The 18,369-nt window shown below is 54.2% G+C and overlaps 1 protein-coding gene across 6 annotated transcripts in view; it reads right to left on the bottom strand.

Moving 5' to 3' along the window:
* Nucleotides 1-13,324, bottom strand: part of PTDSS2 (phosphatidylserine synthase 2) — a 41,679-nt gene extending 28,355 nt beyond the window's left edge. The window contains exons 1-2 of one of the 6 annotated variants that reach the window (XM_033205224.1): nucleotides 10,920-11,025; nucleotides 9,253-10,222 (exon numbers count right to left, since the gene is read on the bottom strand). In XM_033205224.1, coding sequence (XP_033061115.1) covers nucleotides 9,253-9,680 — 428 coding nt within the window. In that variant the 5' untranslated portion in view covers nucleotides 9,681-10,222; nucleotides 10,920-11,025. Of the gene's footprint in view, nucleotides 1-6,711; nucleotides 8,022-9,252; nucleotides 10,223-10,919; nucleotides 11,274-13,164 lie in introns of those variants that run through there. The other 5 variants (XM_033205230.1, XM_033205226.1, XM_033205225.1 and 2 more) reach the window with 5 other exon arrangements.
* Between the last annotated feature and the right edge of the window lie 5,045 nt (nucleotides 13,325-18,369).

The raw sequence follows: 18,369 nt of genomic DNA, 5'->3' as shown, positions 1-18,369 counted from the left end.
CCCACAACCAGCCCAGTACCAGAACCAGAACCGGAACCGGGACCACCGGACCCCAGCCCTGCCTGTGCCAGACACTCGCCTGAGACCCCCCCCTGCACAACCACCTGCAAATGGAGGCAGAGACCCAGTTCCTCAGTTCCTACATCCACCAGAGTGTGTCCTCAGAGGATGTACCCTCTGTGCCTCAGTGTCCTCATGTCTAACCCAGGTCCTATATCCACCGGAGTGTGTCCTCATGTCTAACCCAGGTCCTATATCCACTGGAGTGTGTCCTCAGAAAGATGATGTACCCTCCGTGCCTCAGTGTCCTCATGTCTAACCTTGTTCCTACATCCACCAGAGTGTGTCCTCATGTCTAACCCAGGTCCTATATCCACCGGAGTATGTCCTCAGAAAGATGATGTACCCTCCGTGCCTCAGTGTCCTCATGTCTAACCCAGGTCCTACATCCACCAGAGTGTGTCCTCGGAGAGATGATGCACCCCCTCCCTGCCTCAGTTTCCTCATGTCTAAATGGGGGAGCTTCTGACCTCCAAGGACATCATGAAAATTAAGTGAACAACGCACTTAAAGCATGTTGCTCAGGACTTGCCTCCATGAAACATAAACTATTTGTGCCGTAAAGAAAATGAAAAGGCAAGTCACAAACTCGGAGAAAATATTCACAATACATGTATCTGATAAAACTTTGTAGGCCACACATGTCTGCAGTCCCCATACTTTGGGAGGCTGAGACAGGAGGATTGCTTGAGCCCAGGCGTTCAGGACCAGACTGGGTAACACAGTGAGAACCCATCTCTATAAAAAATTAGCCGGGCATGACGAGGGCACCTGCAGTCCCAGCTACTCGGGAGGCAGTAGATTTGCTTGAGCCCAGGTCGAGGCTGCAGTGAGCTAGGATGATCGTGCCACTGCACTCCAGCCTGGGAGACAGAGCAAGATCTCTCTCAAAAAAACAAAACAAAATACTTTTTATCCAGAATTTATAAAGAACTCATACAGCTCAATAAAAAATTTAATGAAAAAATAGGCAAATAACTGAACATACACTTCACAAGGAAAACATTCAAATGGCCAATAAGCACATGACAAATGAGGAGCATCACTGGTCATCGTGAAAGCAAATCCAAGCCATGACACAACATAAGCACGCATCTACTAGAAGGGCTGAAGTTAAAAGCAGCACAACGCCAAGGGCTGATGAGGTCTCAGAGCGAGATGCTCAAGCACTGCAGGTGGGACTGCAAAAAGGCACAGAAAAGTGAGACCTACGTCCACCATCCAGCCAGCCACACACTCCCAAATGTGGACCTGAGACAGATGAAAACACAGGTCCAGCCAGACTTACATGCAGATGTTTCAGGTATAATAACCTAAAACGGGAAACGAACCAAAACTCTATCAGTGGACGAAAAGCTGTGGTCCCTCCGTACTGCGGAGCAGTGCTCAGCACTCAGAGGAACGTGCTGCTGGCAACGGCCTCCACGTGGACGGATCTCAAAGACACGTCTCAAAGACACGCCACTTGGGAGGCCCAGGCAGGAGGACTGTTTGGGGCCAGGAGCTCAAGACCAGACAGGGCAACATCGTGCGCATCGTGAGATCCCATCTCAAAAGATAGAAAAAGAGAAAGAAAAAGAGGCCACAGAAGCCAGACACAGAAGAACCTCCCATCTGCTGCCACCCACACCCAACTCAAGGAAAAGAGTTTGCATCCACGGAAAGCAGACTGGAGCAGAGACACGGGCCTTCTGGGTGATGGAATGTTCCAGTGAGCGTGGTTGTGGCGGCGCACGGACGTGTCACCTGAAAATGGGTGCTGCACGGAACGCACCCACGCTGGATTCAGCCGGTGTCATGAAGAGCCAGGGTAGAGCTGCAGGAGTGCAGGTGGGGGCTCCAGGCGAGACCCTGGCCAGAGTCCACCTGTGCTCAGAATACTGCCCTTTTTATCATTTTTAATCCTAATTAATCTTGCACATTTACTCCACATTAATTTTAATCCATATTAGTTTAAACAGCAGTTTGGCAAGTTGACACAAATGATTCCATTAGGATTTCGACTGGAGTGGAATTGAATTTACAAAGTAGTGTGAGGAGAACTGCTGGGTGACTAACATTTAGGATTCCCATTCATGAGACATGGACTATTTCTCCCTTTACTTAGGAGTTGTTTTACGCCCACCCGGTTATGTTAAGCAGACTAGCCCTGCGGGGAAAAGAGAGATCAGACTGTTACTGTGTCTATGCAGAAAGAAGTAGACAGGAGAGACTGCATTTTGTTCTGTACTAAGAACAATTCTGTAACCCTAGCCCCAGCCCTGTGCTCGCAGAGACTTGTGCTGTGTTGATTCAAGGTTTAATGGATTTAGGGCTATGCAGGATGTACTTTGTTAAAAGTCATCACCATTCTCTAATCTCAAGTACCCAGGGACACAATACGCCGCGGAAGGAAGGCCGCAGGGGCCTCTGCCCAGGAAAGCCAGGTATTGTCTGAGGTTTCTCCCCGTGCAATAGCCTGAGATATGGCCTCGTGGGAAGGGAAAGACCTGACTGTCCCCCAGCCCAACACCGTAAAGGGTCTGTGCTGAGGAGGATGAGTGAAAGAGGAAGGCCTCTTTGCAATTGAGATACAGGAAGGCATCTGTCTCCTGTTGGTCCCTGGGCAATGGAATGCCTGGGTGTAAAATCTGATTGTGTGTTCTGTTTACTGAGATAGGAGAAAACCGCCTTAGGGCTGGAGGTGAGTGTGCTAGCAGCACCGCTGCTCTCTTTGCCCCAGATGTTTATGTATGTGCACATCAAAGCACTGCCCCTTTTCTTAACCTTGTCTACGACTCAGAGATATCTGTTCACATGTTTTCCTGCTGACCCTCTCCCCACTGTACCCTATTGTCCTGCCCCATCCCCTCCCCCTCTCCGAGATGGGAAAGATAATGATCAAAAATACTGAGGGAACTCAGAGACCGGTGCCTGGCGTGGGTCCTCGGGTCCTCTGTATGCTGAGCACCAGTCCCCTGGGCTCACTTTTCTTTCTCTATACTTTGTCTCTGTTTCTCTTTCTTTTCTCAAGTTTCTCATTTCACCTGACGAGAAACACCCACAGGTGTGTGTGTGGCGGGAGGGCTGGCCCCCTTCAAGCCCCGAGTGAAGAAAACAGAATGAATTCTTCTTCTTTTCTGAGACAGGGTCTGGCTCCATCGTCTAGGCTGGAGTGAGGTGGTGTGATCTTGGTTCACTGCAACCTCCCGCTCCTGGGCTTAAGCTATCCTCCTACCTCTGCCTCCTGAGTAGCTGGGACTACAGGCATGTACCACCATGCCCAGCTAATTTTTGTATTTTCAGTGGACATGGGGTTTCACCATGTTGGCCAGGCTGGAATTTTTTGTCTTTTTTGTACAGATGGGGTCTTGCCATGTTGGCTAGGTTGGATTTTTTTGTATTTTCCGTAGAGACGGGGTCTTGCCATGTTTTCCAGGCTGGTCTCAAACTCATGAACTCAAGTGATCTGCCTGCCTTGGCCTCCCAAAGTGCTGGAATTACAGGCATAAAAGCGAATTCTTCTGCCATATTTTACAATACTAGGCATTTAAGACAACCAGAGGTAAATAAAAGTTTCATTGTGGCCGGGGGCGGTGGCTCAAGCCTGTAATCCCAGCACTTTGGGAGGCTGAGACGGGCGGATCACAAGGTCAGGAGATCGAGACCATCCTGGCTAATACGGTGAAACCCCGTCTCTACTAAAAAATACAAAAAAATAGTCGGGTGACGAGGTGGGCGCCTATAGTCCCAGCTACTCAGGAGGCTGAGGCAGGAGAATGGCAGGAACCCGGGAGGCGGAGCTTGCAGTGAGCCGAGAACCGGCCACTGCACTCCAGCCTGGGCGGCAGAGCAAGACTCCGTCTCAGAAAAAGAAAAAAAAAAGTTTCATTGTAACTATCAACCACCTTTTTTAAAAATACATTTGCATTTGAGTCCTAAGCCACGAGGAGACGGCAGGGAACCTCAGCCTTCCCGCTGAGCTCAGTACAGTGGGGCCCTTCAGAGACCTGCCCACAATCACAGCAGAGGACCCGTTTCAGAAGGCCCTCGTAGACCTCCATTCCTACAGGTGCCTGGATTTGGTGACCCAGAAACTCACTCTCTGCTGAACACTACACTTACAGAACGCGTCTTCCTGGAGACAGGCCTTTAGGGGAAAGGGGCTGGGGCTCAGCTGGGGCCCAGCCCCTCCATGAGGCCCGCCCTTTCCTCCATACAGGTGACATCAGATTTCAGTGAGGAGAGTAAGATGACCCCGGTTAGGATAAGAAGAGTCAGGAGTGTCTGGGGGCAGGTGCTGTGGCTCACACCTGTAATTCCAGAGCTTTGGGAGGCTGAGGCAGGAGGATCAACTGAGCCCAGGAGTTGGAGACCAGCTCGGGCAACATAGTGAGACCCTGTTTCTACCCCAAAAAAAAAAACTAACTGGGCGTGGTGGCATGTGTCTGGCCCCGGCTACTTGGGAGGAGGCAGGGTGAAGGGAGATTACTTCGGCCCAGGAGTTGGGGGCCACAGTGAGCTGAGATCACATCCCTGCACCCCAGCCTGGGTGACAGAGTGAGATCCTGTCTCAAAAAAAAAAAAAGAATGAAAGAATAAAAGAAAGAAAAACAAACCAAAAACAACAAGCAGTGTTTAGATCACAAAGCCACTGATGTGATGACGAGCAGGAGCGTGGTGACTCTGGCTGTGTACGTGCCCGGGCCAGGGCACCCTCATGCAGTGTGCGTGGTGCCTGCAGGCAAGTCAGGGGCTGGTAAGTGACACTGTGCAGGTCATACAGCAAGGCGGGTGGTGGGGCCCGGAGCCTCCTGGACACTCGGCCATCACAGCCATTCCCTGAGCCTCCGTCCCAGCCACACCCTGGAGAAGGCACAGCCTGCCTTCCTGAGCCTTCCTTCCAGTGGAGTGAGACCAATACAGGCGGGCTAAGAAACCCTACACGTTATAGAGAAAAACAAAAGAGGGATGGGAGTGATTAGGGAGATTAAAACAACTATTTTTGTTGCAAAGCCAGGTCCCAGTAAAACCATGCCAGGAGGGCTCGTGGCCTGGGAGGCATCTCCAGAGACCACAGCAAGGAAGGAGCATGAGGAGCAAGCAGTCTTGAGCTCAGCCTCCATCCCCAGCAGTTCTGAGAAACAGCAGGGACCTCTCCAAAGGGTGCACATGGCTGAAGGGACCTTCGGAGGAGCCAGGGACAGCCTCATCCTGGGGCTTCCTGACAAGGCCCATCTTGTAAGAAGAACAAGGTCAAGGGGCCCCAGACACCCAGAACCCTGCCGAGGGCCCACAGCAGACAGACAGGGTGTGGTGTGCACAGGAGCAGGACTTTGCCTGGCTGGAGTGCAGGTACCGGGACAGGAGCCTGTTGTGAGGGAGGCCTCCAGTGGGGAAGCTAACAGGGCCTCCACAGGACCCTGCCTTGGAACCACGTGGCCGCCCCACGTGAGGGGTTCTCGCTCCGGGCAGCAACGTCTATAAGAAAACAGGGGTGAAGGAGCCCCAGCCTAAGGGAGCCTAACTGTGGAAGAGACGACAGCCCATCCACCTGCTCAGATGCAGAATGGGAGACCCAGAAGCTAGATCAACGTGAGGACACCACTCACCCCTGTTCTGCAAGAGACCAGCAGGACCCAGAGGAAACCCCTTGTCATCTCCACGTGAGCTCAGGAAGGAGATGGGAACAACCAGGCCTCAGGGACACCCAGAATGCCACCACTCTACACACAGACCCACCAGAGGAGGAGGCTGCTGCGCTTGGCCCCACCCTGACCCTCAGACGTGCCCACACCTCAGTCAGTGTCTGCCAGATACAGCACAGGCTCCAAGTCACATGCAGGATCCCAGGAATAAACACAAAGCTTGAGGGGTGGGGCAAGCAGCCTGTGTCCCTACAGCACACAAAGACAGGATCACACGCTAACACAAGTTAAAACTAAAACTTGACTTTGGTTTTTCTTTTTGAGATGGAATCTTGCTTGCTCTGTCACCCAGGCTGGAGGGCAGTGGCGTGATCTCCACCTCCCGGGTTCAAGCAATTCTCCTGCCTCAGCCTCATCATGCCTGGCTAATTTTTGTATTTTTAGTAGAGACTGGGTTTCACCATATTGGCCAGGCTGGTCTCAAACTCCTGACCTCCTGATCCACCCACCTCGGCCTCCCAAAGTGCTGGGATTACAGGTGGGACACTTGACTTCTGTAATACGACTTTCCATGACAGAGACCTTCCTGTGGTTTCTAAAGTGGCCACCAACCCAACACTCACTCCTTGTGTAGCCCAGGGAAACTCTGATCATTCATCAACTCTAACCCAACACCATCTTTCCGGCCGGGCGTGGTGGCTCAAGCCTGTAATCCCAGCACTTTGGGAGGCTGAGACGGGCGGATCACGAGGTCAGGAGATCGAGACCATCCTGGCGAACATGGTGAAACCCCATCTCTACTAAAAATACAAAAAAACTAGCCGGGCGAGGCGGCGGGCGCCTGTAGTCCCAGCTACTCGGGAGGCTGAGGCAGGAGAATGGCGTAAACCCGGGAGGCGGAGCTTGCAGTGAGCTGAGATCCGGCCACTGCACTCCAGTCCGGGCGACAGAGCGAGACTCCGCCTCAAAAAAAATAAAAAAAAATAAACACCATCTTTCCATTTCCCCAAAACACAGAGATTACCTGAAATATAAAGATAACCCTTTGCCCCTTCAGGTAAATGTGCAGTCATTGAGGGGCCACCACGTGCCCAGCACCCTCTTGGCCCTGGGGAAGCAGAAATGGGAAGACAGAGGACCCAGCAGGAAGAGAGGCAGAGGGTAAGGGACCCAGAGAAAGGGCACAGCAGCCCTGCAGGAGGACACGTCTCAAAGCTGCTCAAATCCAGTGCTCCTGGAAAGTAAGATCCGTATGACTGAGTTCCGGCCCTTGTGCTACACACAGCATGATGTCCACACATCTTGGAAGTGACAGAGTGCTGCTCAAGATAGCACAAGACTCTAAAGGCAGACTCCTGTGTCCCTCTCAGGATGCCAGTTCTGTTCAACGGCTCCTCCCACCCCCTTGCTGTCTGGGCAGACTCCCCGGGAAGGTGCGGCTCCTGTGATCACAGAACAGAGCTGTGATAAATCCTGGGAATTCAGCCACTTCACTAGGGTGAGGGCATGGGGACAGCTGGCTCCCTGCCACGGGGAGTGGAAAAGACCCAGCCGCCTCCTTGGAGATGGCCACTCTCCTGCCCACTCTCATGGTGGGCAGGAAGGCCAAGACCAAGAGGAAAACGCCAAGGAAAGGCCATGCCCAGATGGGCTGCTCAAGGCCTGTGAAAGGCTCCTGGACTGGGCACTGGCCCTCCTGGCTCTGACCAGCAAGACCAGAAAGACTTCATCTGGCTACTCGTGCCTCCCAGGTATAGGTAAAGCTGGGAAAGCCCCAGTCCAGGACAATGGAGAAAGGCATCTTCCAGAAACCTGGGGTATCTGAAGGTCAGAGGTCACCCCACACACAAAGTCCTGGGGTCACTGAGAAGGCTCATTCGAGGCGCCTATTCCGAGACATAAACATAAAAACTCTCAGAACATCACAGTGGTCCCCGGCGGGAGCTGATCAGCAAGTGTGGTCATCCAAAGCTGCTTCAGCGTCTTCCATGGACAGGCGACAACATTCACAGGCATCTCACCAGCTAAGGGGTCTCCAGGTGTTCTCCCAAACAATTTCCAGACCACACGAGCTGCCACGTCTTCACACAGCGCTTCTCGGAGTCTGTGGATCTAAACATTTTCCTCTGGATGTTCCCCACAATTGTCCTTGCTACCCTGAATGAATCTAGAGAAGAAGAGCTCAGCCTCGTGCTCCCAGGGCCAGGCGAGCCCTGAATCTAACTGCAAGCCCTATCCCTACCGCTGATAAGCAATCACAGAGAAACAAAATTCACACACGGCAGCCATCACTGGCTGGAGGAAGTGCACCCATCCTTGAAAATGAATGCCCTGGCCGGGCGCGGTGGCTCAAGCCTGTAATCCCAGCACTTTGGGAGGCCGAGACGGGAGGATCACGAGGTCAGGAGATCGAGACCATCCTGGCTAACACGGTGAAACCCCGTCTCTACTAAAAATACAAAAACTAGCCGGGCGAGGTGGCGGGCGCCTGTAGTCCCAGCTACTCGGGAGGCTGAGGCAGGAGAATGGCGTAAACCCGGGAGGCGGAGCTTGCAGTGAGCTGAGATCCGGCCACTGCACTTCAGTCCAGGGGGACAGAGCGAGACTCCACCTCAAAAAAAAAAAAAAAAAAAGAAAATGAATGCCCTGGCCGGGCGCGGTGGCTCAAGCCTGTAATCCCAGCACTTTGGGAGGCCAAGACGGGCGGATCACGAGGTCAGGAGATCGAGACCATCCTGGCTAACATGGTGAAACCCCGTCTCTACTAAAAAAAAATACAAAAAACTAGCCGGGCGCGGTGGCGGGCGCCTATAGTCCCAGCTACACGGGAGGCTGAGGCAGGAGAATGGTGTAAACCCGGGAGGCGGAGCTTGCAGTGAGCTGAGATCTGGCCACTGCACTCCAGCCTGGGCGACAGAGCGAGACTCCGTCTCAAAAAAAAAAAAAAAGAAAATGAATGCCCTGGCTGGGTGTGGTGGCTCACACCTGTAATCCCAGCATTCTGGGAGGCTGAGGTGGGAGGATCACTTGAGGCCAGGAGTTCAAGACCAGCCAGGGCAACACAGGGGGACCCTGTTTCTATTGAAAATAAATAAATAAATAAATAAAAATGAATAAAAAATAAAAAGTAAAATTATCTAAAACACAAAATTAGAGTTAAAAAAATGCCAGCACAGCAAATCAGTACAGGTGGACTCAGGAGGTCAGTGCAAGGCTCTGCAGGTAAATAGAATTCTCACCAGACAGGCATTGAGTTACCTGCCGTGTGGAAGCATGAAGCTCCTGCTTCTGCACAGGGAAGGGAGGAGGTGCAGCAAGAATCTGCCCCATGCGTCTCTACAGGGACAGGGTCGAGGGGAAAGCCAGAGCCAGAGCCACCCACCCAGAAGACCCAGGAAGGAGGTACCTGGACCAGCCAGCCCCATTGCACCCACTCCTGGAGAGCCCTCCTGACCCCCTTGGCCTCCTGACAGGCAAGCTCTGCTATGCCCAGGCATCTGTCCCAAATACCCCTTGTGGGCAGGGACCACTGGCCTGTGCTTCTAAAGAGACCGGCACCTCCTACCTTTGAGCTGCTGCTGCTGCTTCCCTGGTACTGGGTGGGCTTGTGTGTGCCCCCCGGCTTCCGCCACACTCAGCACCCCTCCAGCCAGCACATTTTGTGCCTTCTGAAGTTCCATGCCTGTGCCAGAATTTAAGCTTCTTGTTTAGTTCTCTGCTGTGTCCCGTAGAACCGTAACTGACACAGTAGGGGTCCCCAAAATGTGCTGAACGGCCAAATGAGAAACAAGGAGAGCCAGTCCAGTCTTCTTGCTCCAGGACCTCAGAGACTCCGGTGGTCCCCAGCTGTGCTGTGGGAGGACAGCCTGAAGGGGTGTGGCAGGGCACCTGATGGAGAGGCCTAATGTCCACAGGGCCGGGAGGCCAGAGGGTCCACGTGGCAGGCACCCCATCTCCTCTCCCTCCTGAGGGCCCCACAGCCACCTGGTGCATTCATCTCCCCAAAGGAGGGCTCCAATGGCCCCCCGTGCAACAGCAGCTGCCCACACCTCACGGAAGACCCTGCGTGGGGCCTCCTCCACCCTAACCCACTTTCCCACCACTTGGACAGTCTCTCTCCAGAGCTTTGGCTGCCGGTGACAGGCCAGGGCCAGTGAAGTCTCTGTCTGTGGTGGTGCCTTCCCCTGACATGTCCCTTACTCCTCCATCAGGCTCTCTCACCCCTCAGATTTGCTCTCTGACCATCCCACAGCACGGTGCTCTTGGAAGCGTCCATAAAGCCTTCCTTCCACTGCTGACCGCAGGCGCCTGTCTCCCACACGCTTTCCTCGGGCGGACGCCACCTCTACTGCCCCTGTGCCCCCGGGCCTTCCACAGGATGGGAACTGGGCACCTTGCAGTCAAGAAAAGCCAAACCCTCCTCTCACGAAGCCTGCTTTCAGGTCCACGGCTTGATTCTTCTCACAGAAGAGCATGGGCAAAGGGCCACCCCAGGGTCGCAGCCATCGGGAGGAGGACCGGCGCCTGGAGCCTGTCTGGACACAGAGTGCCACATTCCAGCTGCTCCCGGGGGCCTCTTCCTTCTCCACCCCCATGAAAGGCAGAGTGGCGGACAGGGGGACCCCAAGGTTTAGCTGGGGCTGAGTTGTGCAGGGAGGAGGCGCTGGCCCCGCTAAGGGCAACTGAGGAGAGAAACAGAGCCTTGATTCGACGGACACCGACTACATTCCTGAAGCACACACAACACTGATAATCAACACGATCGCCACGTGGGGTCGGGGGCGACACACTAGATAATTTCGTGCAGCCGCAAGCACTGAGGAGCAACCACAGGCAGAATGACGGGGGACACAGGCGAAACTTGGACGGCAGGACAGAGAAAGCGTTTCTGGGGTGACGCTGGAGGCGAGTGGCGGGGAGGGGGTCAGGATCGCAGAACAGCGCGGTCAGAGGCAAGGCAGGCAGGGGTGGGGAGGGCGGCGAGAGAGACGCAAAGCTGCCGCAGGGAGGGTCTGCCCAGGGTCTCCCTCACCTACAGCGCCGCCCTCCGCCCTCCGTCAGACCCGGCGTCGGGAGCTCGGTCCGGCCGCTCCCCGGGACCAGGGGGGCGGTGCTGCCACACCCTCGAATCCCCGGCCGCAGCCCCGGACTCCAAGACGGCGGGAGGGCGCTGCCGGGGACCCCCAGGCCGAGGACACCCTCGCCGCCCCGCAGCCGCCCCCCGCCCCTCACCAGAAGAAGGTGTTGGTGCCGTCGTCGTAGACCTCGGACTCGGTGCTGCGGCGGCCCGCGCCCGGCCCGGTGGCTCGGCCGGCAGACGGCACGTCAGGCGGTTCCTCCAGCGAGGCCTTGCCCGCGGGCACTGGGGACTCAGGCCGCGGACCCCCGGCGTCCCTGCGCTCGCCCCTCCGCATGGCGTTTCGGCCCAGAGCCGCTCCGCCCGGCCCCTCGACCCCACGCACACCAGGTCACCGGCTAGAGGACGCACCGCCCACAGCGCTAGGAGCGCCGGGAAGGGGTCGCGGCGCTGGCCCGCGGGGTCTCAGGAGAGCGGCGCGGGGCCGGCCAGGAAAGGGTGTGCGGTGCATTGTGGGGCTTGTAGTCCGCGCGGGGCATACTGGGCCTCGTGATCCGACGTCGCCAGTTGGACGCAGTGCTTGCTGGGAAGGATGCCGCCTGGTTGCCAGGAAACCAGAGCCGGACCGCCCTGCGGCTGAGGTCGCGGGAACCAAGCTGCGGGTGGCGCGGGTCTCGCCAAGGCCGCCAGAGCTTCGAGGTAACCACAGACATCCCCGGCGGCCTGGCCCCAGTCCCTCCACCCCTTCGCCCCTTCCTCGCCGACAGATCCCGGAGCCCAGCCCCGTTCTCCTTTTGGGGCGCTTCTCGATCCTTCACACCAAGCGATCTGGATCATTCTTTTCCGCCGCCCGGACTGGAGTGCAATGGCGAGATCTCCGCTCACTGCAACCTCCGCCTCCCGGGTTCAAGCGATTCTCTTGTCTCAGCTTCCCGAGTAGCTGGGATTACAGGTGCCCGCCACTAGGCCCTGCTAATTTTTGTATTTTTAGTAGAGACGGGATTTCACTATGTTGGCCAGGCTGGTCTCGAATTCCTGACCTTGTGATCTGCCACCTCGGCCTCCCAAAGTGCTGGGATTACAGGCGTGAGCCACCGCGCCCGGACCGATCTGGGTCATTCTTTGGCGGGATCGCGCGAAATTGGGCGGCGAGAATGGTGCGGACATGCTGGTTTTGGTTGAGCCAAATTGTTGACATGGTACCCCGCAAAAAAATTAGCTCCTGAGCCACTTTGAAAAGCAGTGTGGCAGCTCCTCAAACATGGAAACACGTGTCCACGCCACACTTACACACAGCGCTCATGGCTGCAGCATTTTGATAACAGCGGCATGTTATTAGCGGTAGAGGAGCGAAGCATGCGCTTCTACAGCAAGGCTGGACCTTGAAAACATTATGCTAGGCAGGCCGGGCGCGGCGGCGCACGCCTGTCATCCCAGCATTTTGGGAGGCCGAGGCGGGCAGATCACTTGAGGTCAGAAGTTCGAGACCAGCCTAGGCAAAATGGTGAAACCCCATCTTTACTAAAAATACAAAAATTAGCCGGGCGTTGTGGCGCAAAAATACAAAAATTAGCCGGGCGTTGTGGCGGGCGCTTGTAATCCCAGCTACTCGGGAGGCTTAGGTGGGAGAATCCCTTGAACCCAGGAGGCGGAGCTTGCAGTGAGCCGAGATTGTGCCACTGCACTCCAGCCTGGGCGACAGAGGGAGACTCCATCTCAAAAAAAAAAAAAAAAAAAAAGAAAAGAAAATATTATGCTAGGTGAAAGAAGCCTGTCACAGGAGACTACGCCTTTTGTGATCTATTTGTATGAAATGTCCAGGAAATGCAAATCCATGAAGACAGAAATTAGATGAGTTTTCACCGGGGGCTGGGGAAGGGGTAATAAGGAGCGACTACAAAGGGTAGCAGGTTTCTTTTGGGGCGATGAAAATGCTGTAAAATTGACCTCGGCTCTTATCTGTGAATGTCCTAAAAACCACTGAACTGTTCTCTCGAAACGAGTTGAATGGGTGAACTGCATGGTATGTGAAGTATATCTCATACCAACTTTATTGAAATATAATTCACATACTAAATACGTAAACATATTTGCGGGGCTTCTGCACAGCCACGCCCAGCAGGGATGGGGCCTGTGACAGGACCTTCACCCCAGCTCCTGACACACAAGGCTGGGCAGTGCGGGACGCGCTGGCCCCAAGAGGCGTGCTGTTGGGCCTCCCCAGGCCTGGTCCCCTGCCCCAGGCCCTGGCCCCGTCCAGCTGGGGTCGGCTGAGTGGCCAGAGCAGCCAGCTCCCGCCCATGCCATCTTGCCAGCAATCACTCGACAGGCCTGGTGCCCTGTGAACCATCCTTCAGGTCCCCTCCCAGACCTCTTCCCATCCCAGCCGGTGGCGCTCACATTCCAGGCGCCCTCTCGGTGGTGTTGGGGTCATTTCCTGCGTATGAGTGTTCCCTCAAACTGCAGAGAGCCCTCCTGCCGTCCCTCCAGGGTGCAGAGGCTGGGGCGGGGAGATGTACCGGCCCCACTGGGGTCCCTGGCCCCAAGGACGCTGCGCGCGAGGCGGCCTCGCAATGACGCTCTGGCCAGTCGCTTCGGGGGCGGGGCCGGGGCGCGTGAGGGGCGGGGCCGAGGATGGGGCCTGTGGGCGGGGCCTTGGGACCCGGAGTAGCGTGATCTGGAAGGCGGGGCTCTGCCAGACCGCGCGGCCCTGGGCGCGCAGACCACGTGTTCGTTGCCCATCACTACTGAGCTCTGGCCAAGTGCCAAGTAGAATTCCCAACGCTTTGTAAATGCTAATTATTGTGATCTTTTTATTTATTTATTTATTTATTTATTTATGTATTTATTTATTTATTTTTTTTTTTGAGACGGAGTCTCGCTCTGTCGCCCAGGCTGGAGTGTAGTAGCTGGATCCTGGCTCACTGCAAGCTCCGTCTCCTGGGTTCACGCCATTCTCCTGCCTCAGCCTCCCAAGTAGCTGGGACTACAGGCACCCGCCACCTCGCCCGGCTAGTTTTTTTTATGTTTTAGTAGAGACGGGGTTTCACCGTGTTAGCCAGGATGGTCTCGATCTCCTGACCTCGTGATCCGCCCGCCTCGGCCTCCCAAAGTGCTGGGATTACAGGCTTGAGCCACCGCGCCCGGCCTTTATTTATTTTTTTAAAACAGAGTCTCATTCTGTCACCCAGGCTGGAGTGCAATGGCACTATCTCGGCTCACTGCAACCTCCACCTGTCGGGTTCAAGTGATTCTCCTGCCTCAGCCTCTGGAGTAGCTGGGATTAAAGGCGCACCCACCACCATGCCGGGCTAATTTTTGTATTTTTAGTAGAGACGGGGTTTCACCAAGTTGGCCACGCTGGTCTTGAACTCCTGACCTCAGGGTGATCCGCCCGCCTTGGCCTTCCAAAATGCTGGGATTACAGGCCTGAGCCACCGCGCCCGGCCAACTATTATGATCTTAACACACCTCTTAGGTTCTATTTTTGACTGTCACTTAGAGACAAAAAAAGCTAAGGCAGAGAAAGGTTGGTGACAGCTACACCCACCTCTTTCCAGACCCCAGAGCCTCTACCCTGAACCCCTACACTCTACAGAGAGCTCTCTACCTGCAGTTTTGCATCTGGTGTCTCAGATCTGAGTCTCACATTACCCGGTCCCTGTCTTCACCCCAGCTGCATAAGTGCACCCACCCCCCACCCAGGCATGCGTGGACTGGCAGAGTCCATTGCAAGACATGGGCCTGAAAGGCAGGGGTGAGGCTGGAGGTTTGTGGCTCAGGGAGCACCGTGGCTGGTGTTAGGAGGCAGTGGAGCAGCTTGGAGGACTTGGTTCTTTGAAATGCCAGAGCAGCAGAACTGGGGGTCCCCCGCCTAGGGAAGGGTGCATGGGACAGAAGCCTTCTTCAGCTGCGGAGATGCCCACCAGAAGCCTTAGGGCGCTGGAACTTTTAAGAAAATGGTCAATTCCGGCCTTACCCAGGGACAGAGCTGGCCAGAGTCACATTTATGGTAGTAAATAGTGAATGTTGGCGAAATGCTTTCTAAAAATGCCCTTGCAAGGAAGGGAGAGGAAGCCCAGGAATTTCTAAAGTAACAATGCCTGTTATAATATTTCCCCTGGTGCGGTAAATCCGTAAAGGTGAGTAGATTACAGAAAACTTACCTTGCCACGCACACACCTGTGCCTGGGAGTTTTCTCCGGCTTGTTGGAGGGAGCGTGGACAGCAGGACTGCTCCCCAAGTCAAGAAGCTGGAACTGGTGGAAATTTAAGGCCCAGAGGTGTTGGGGAGGCAGCAGGGAGACCCAGTTGTCCCTGCAGTGAAGACATGAGGGGTTTGGGTCCCCACCCCAATGCCAGCCTGGTGTGGCAGGCAAGGACGGCTTCAGGTGGGCCTCAAGGGCAGAGGCCCATCTGGGAGAGGGTCTCCCCTACAGGAGCCTGAGGCTGGCGGTCACCTGCCAAGCACTGTCAGCCAAGAGGCTGGAGCCAGCAGGATGCTTGAGACCAGCCCGGAGAGAATACAGCGGCAGGTTCTCAGAGGCACCGACTCCTGCTGACCAAGAGGGGCTGCCTCTAAGCAGTGCCCTGGACAAGGTATTAGTGTCTGTGGCCACGCCCAGGAGGCTGTGGGGTGAGGGAGGACAGGTCTCTGAGGGGCCCAGAGCAAAGGTAATGACAACTGGTGCTCACACCTGCCCGAGGGATTTCACCTGGGCGCTCCCTGGCCCTCGCCGGCTTTGTCATCCGGACCTCTCCACGGGTGGCTGCCATATCCCCCAGTTAAAAGGAGGCTTCAGGGATGGAGGAGTGGGCTCTGCTGCACGTCGGGCTTCAGGGGGAGGAGGTCTGGTGGACGGGGTCTTCTGAAGTGGGAGGAGGAAGGACACAGGAGCAGGGTCCAAGGTCCACAGAGGAAGAGCAGGAGGCCTGTGGGGCCTTCGACCAAAGTTCTCTGCCAACGCAGGGCAGGGCCAACTGCCAGGACGTCCAGGTCAAACTCTTGCCTCTTAGGAGCTGCATTCAAACCCGGAAGCCAAGAGTCAGGCTGAGTGTGGGGGAAAGAAAGTTTAAAGTAATAGACTTGAATGTGGAAATAAAGCAAATTTAATAAGACAGTTTATTAAAGTGTTACGTGTTTGTGTTAGAAAATTTGAAAACAAACATAAGAAAAGCATAATACACCATCCTTCATTGACATTGTTAAGCAAATGTAAATATCAAATATCAATCTACTCGTCCCATTTTTTTTTTTTTATTGAGACGGAGTCTCGCTCTGTCGCCCAGGCTGGAGTGCAGTGGCCAGATCTCAGCTCACTGCAAGCTCCGCCTCCCGGGTTTATGCCATTCTCCTGCCTCAGCCTCCCAAGTAGCTGGGACTACAGGCGCCCGCCACCTCACCCAGCTAATTTTTTTTTTTTGTATTTTTTAGTAGAGACGGGGTTTCACCGGGTTAGCCAGGATGGTCTCCATCTCCTGATCTTGTGATCTGCCCGTCTCGGCCTCCCAAAATGCTGGGATTACAGGCTTGAGCCACCGCGCCCGGCCTCTTCCCATATTTTAATGCACCTTAGCTTAGTTTAAATAAACATTTTATACATGTTTGTGATAGGAGCATCGAACCACCATGGCACACGTTTACCTAACAAGCCTGCATGTTTTGCACATGTATCCCAGAATTTAAAGTAAAAGAATATTAAAAAAAAAAATTTAATCTCTGTCAAGTGCAGTGGCTCATGCCTGTTATCCCAGCACTTTGGGAGGCCGAGGCAGGCGGATCACCTGAGGCCAGGAGTTTGAGACCAGCCTGCATGGTGAAACCCCATCCCTGCAAAAAATACAAAATTAACTGGGTGTGGTGGTACATGCCTATAATCCCAGTTACTCAGGAGGCTGAGACAGGAGAATCCCTTGAACCCGGGAGGCGGAGGTTGTGGTGAGCCGAGATCGCGCCACTGCACTCCAGCCTGGGCAACAGAGCAAGACTTCGCCTCAAAAAATAAAAAATAATAATCATGCCGGGCACGGTGGCTCAAGCCTTGTAATCCCAGCACTTTGGGAGGCCGAGACGGGCGGATCACGAGGTCAGGAGATCGAGACCATCCTGGCTAACCCGGTGAAACCCCATTTCTACTAAAAATACAAAAAACTAGCCGGGCGAGGTGGCGGCGCCTGTAATCCCAACTACTCAGGAGGCTGAGGCAGGAGAATGGCGTGAACCCGGGAGGCGGAGCTTGCAGTGAGCTGAGATCCGGCCACTGCACTCCAGCCCCAGCTACAGAGCGAGACTCCGTCTCAAAAAAAAAAAAATAATAATAATCATAAATACATCTATTTTAATCTACAAAATTTTTTATATGTTTGTAATCTGTTTTTTTATTTAACAGTATAACATAAGCGTTTTCCTATGTTCTCAAAAACTCTTTGAAAGTATAACTTCTAATGTCTGCTTAATCAGCACATAAATATGAATACCACGTTTTCGCTGATATTTTCCTATTGTTGAATATTAGTGGTTTACAATTTTTGCTGCAAATGACATATATACATATTTTCATTATTTTGCATTTTTTTAGAACACTTTACAAAAAGTTAGATTAATGGACCAAAGTCTAAACAATTTTAAGGCTCTTAATAAGTATTATAGTTGAATTGCCTTCTGAAAGGGCTGTACTGGTTTTCTGTCCAGATAGGACTGGGTGGGGTCCCCCTCCCTCTCCACCCTTCACTGAATGTGAGGGAACTTCCACAACGGGTGAGGCCCGCGGCCAGCGCAGCCACCTCAGTGAGCTCTCCCCCCGAGGCTGGACGAGCTGGCTTTGTAGCCAGGACTCTGGAAGTGACTGAGGATTTCTCAGGTGATGCCCACGGAAGGTGTGGGGGGAGGAGGAATAGTTTCTGCAGTGAAACTTGGAATGCTGAAAAAGTCACTGAAAAAGAGCACAGCAGCTGTGTGGACACTTGAAGTGACTTTAGTAACTTTAGCCTTAGTAACTCACATGACCTGCCAGCAGATTGCTTTAGCACAATGACAACGTGAGCACAGAGAGTCCTGGGCAGGCTGAGTTGGGGACTGGGGAGCGACACCCGTCACGGACAGTGCAGGAGCTGGGCACGTGGATCTTGCGTGTAAGTTCCTCCCATGCTCGACAAGCCTTGCAGATTCTGTTTCTGAACTAGATCGAACTTGGCAACTGTGACTCTCTGGTGAGACTGCTGGATGGTCCCTCTCCCGCTTACCCTACTTTCTTCCCTGGGAAAAGAGCTCACATGCCCCAGGCTTCCTTGCCATAGAGTGTGGTCATGTGACTAACCATGTGATGGGTGGGGGTGCCTCCTTCACCCTTTCCTCTTCCCACTGGTTGGAACGTGGATGAGGTGACCGGAGCTTGAGCAGCCATTTTGGACCAGGTGCTGGGACCGTATGTTTAAGGCGGCACAGCAACAAGCTAAAGGCATTCTGGGTCTCTGATGACTATAGTGCGGCCATGCTAGTCCAGGACTAGCCAACTCCAGATTTTTGTTTTGTTTTAAAGGCAGTCTTACTCTGTCACCCAGGCTGGAGTGCAGTGGTGTGATCTTGGCTCCCCGCAACCTCTGCCT

Source organism: Trachypithecus francoisi, unplaced genomic scaffold (assembly GCF_009764315.1).
Source record: "Trachypithecus francoisi isolate TF-2019V2 unplaced genomic scaffold, Tfra_2.0 Lachesis_group8, whole genome shotgun sequence".
NCBI lineage: Eukaryota > Metazoa > Chordata > Mammalia > Primates > Cercopithecidae > Trachypithecus > Trachypithecus francoisi.
This window is presented reverse-complemented; position numbering and strand designations above follow the sequence as displayed.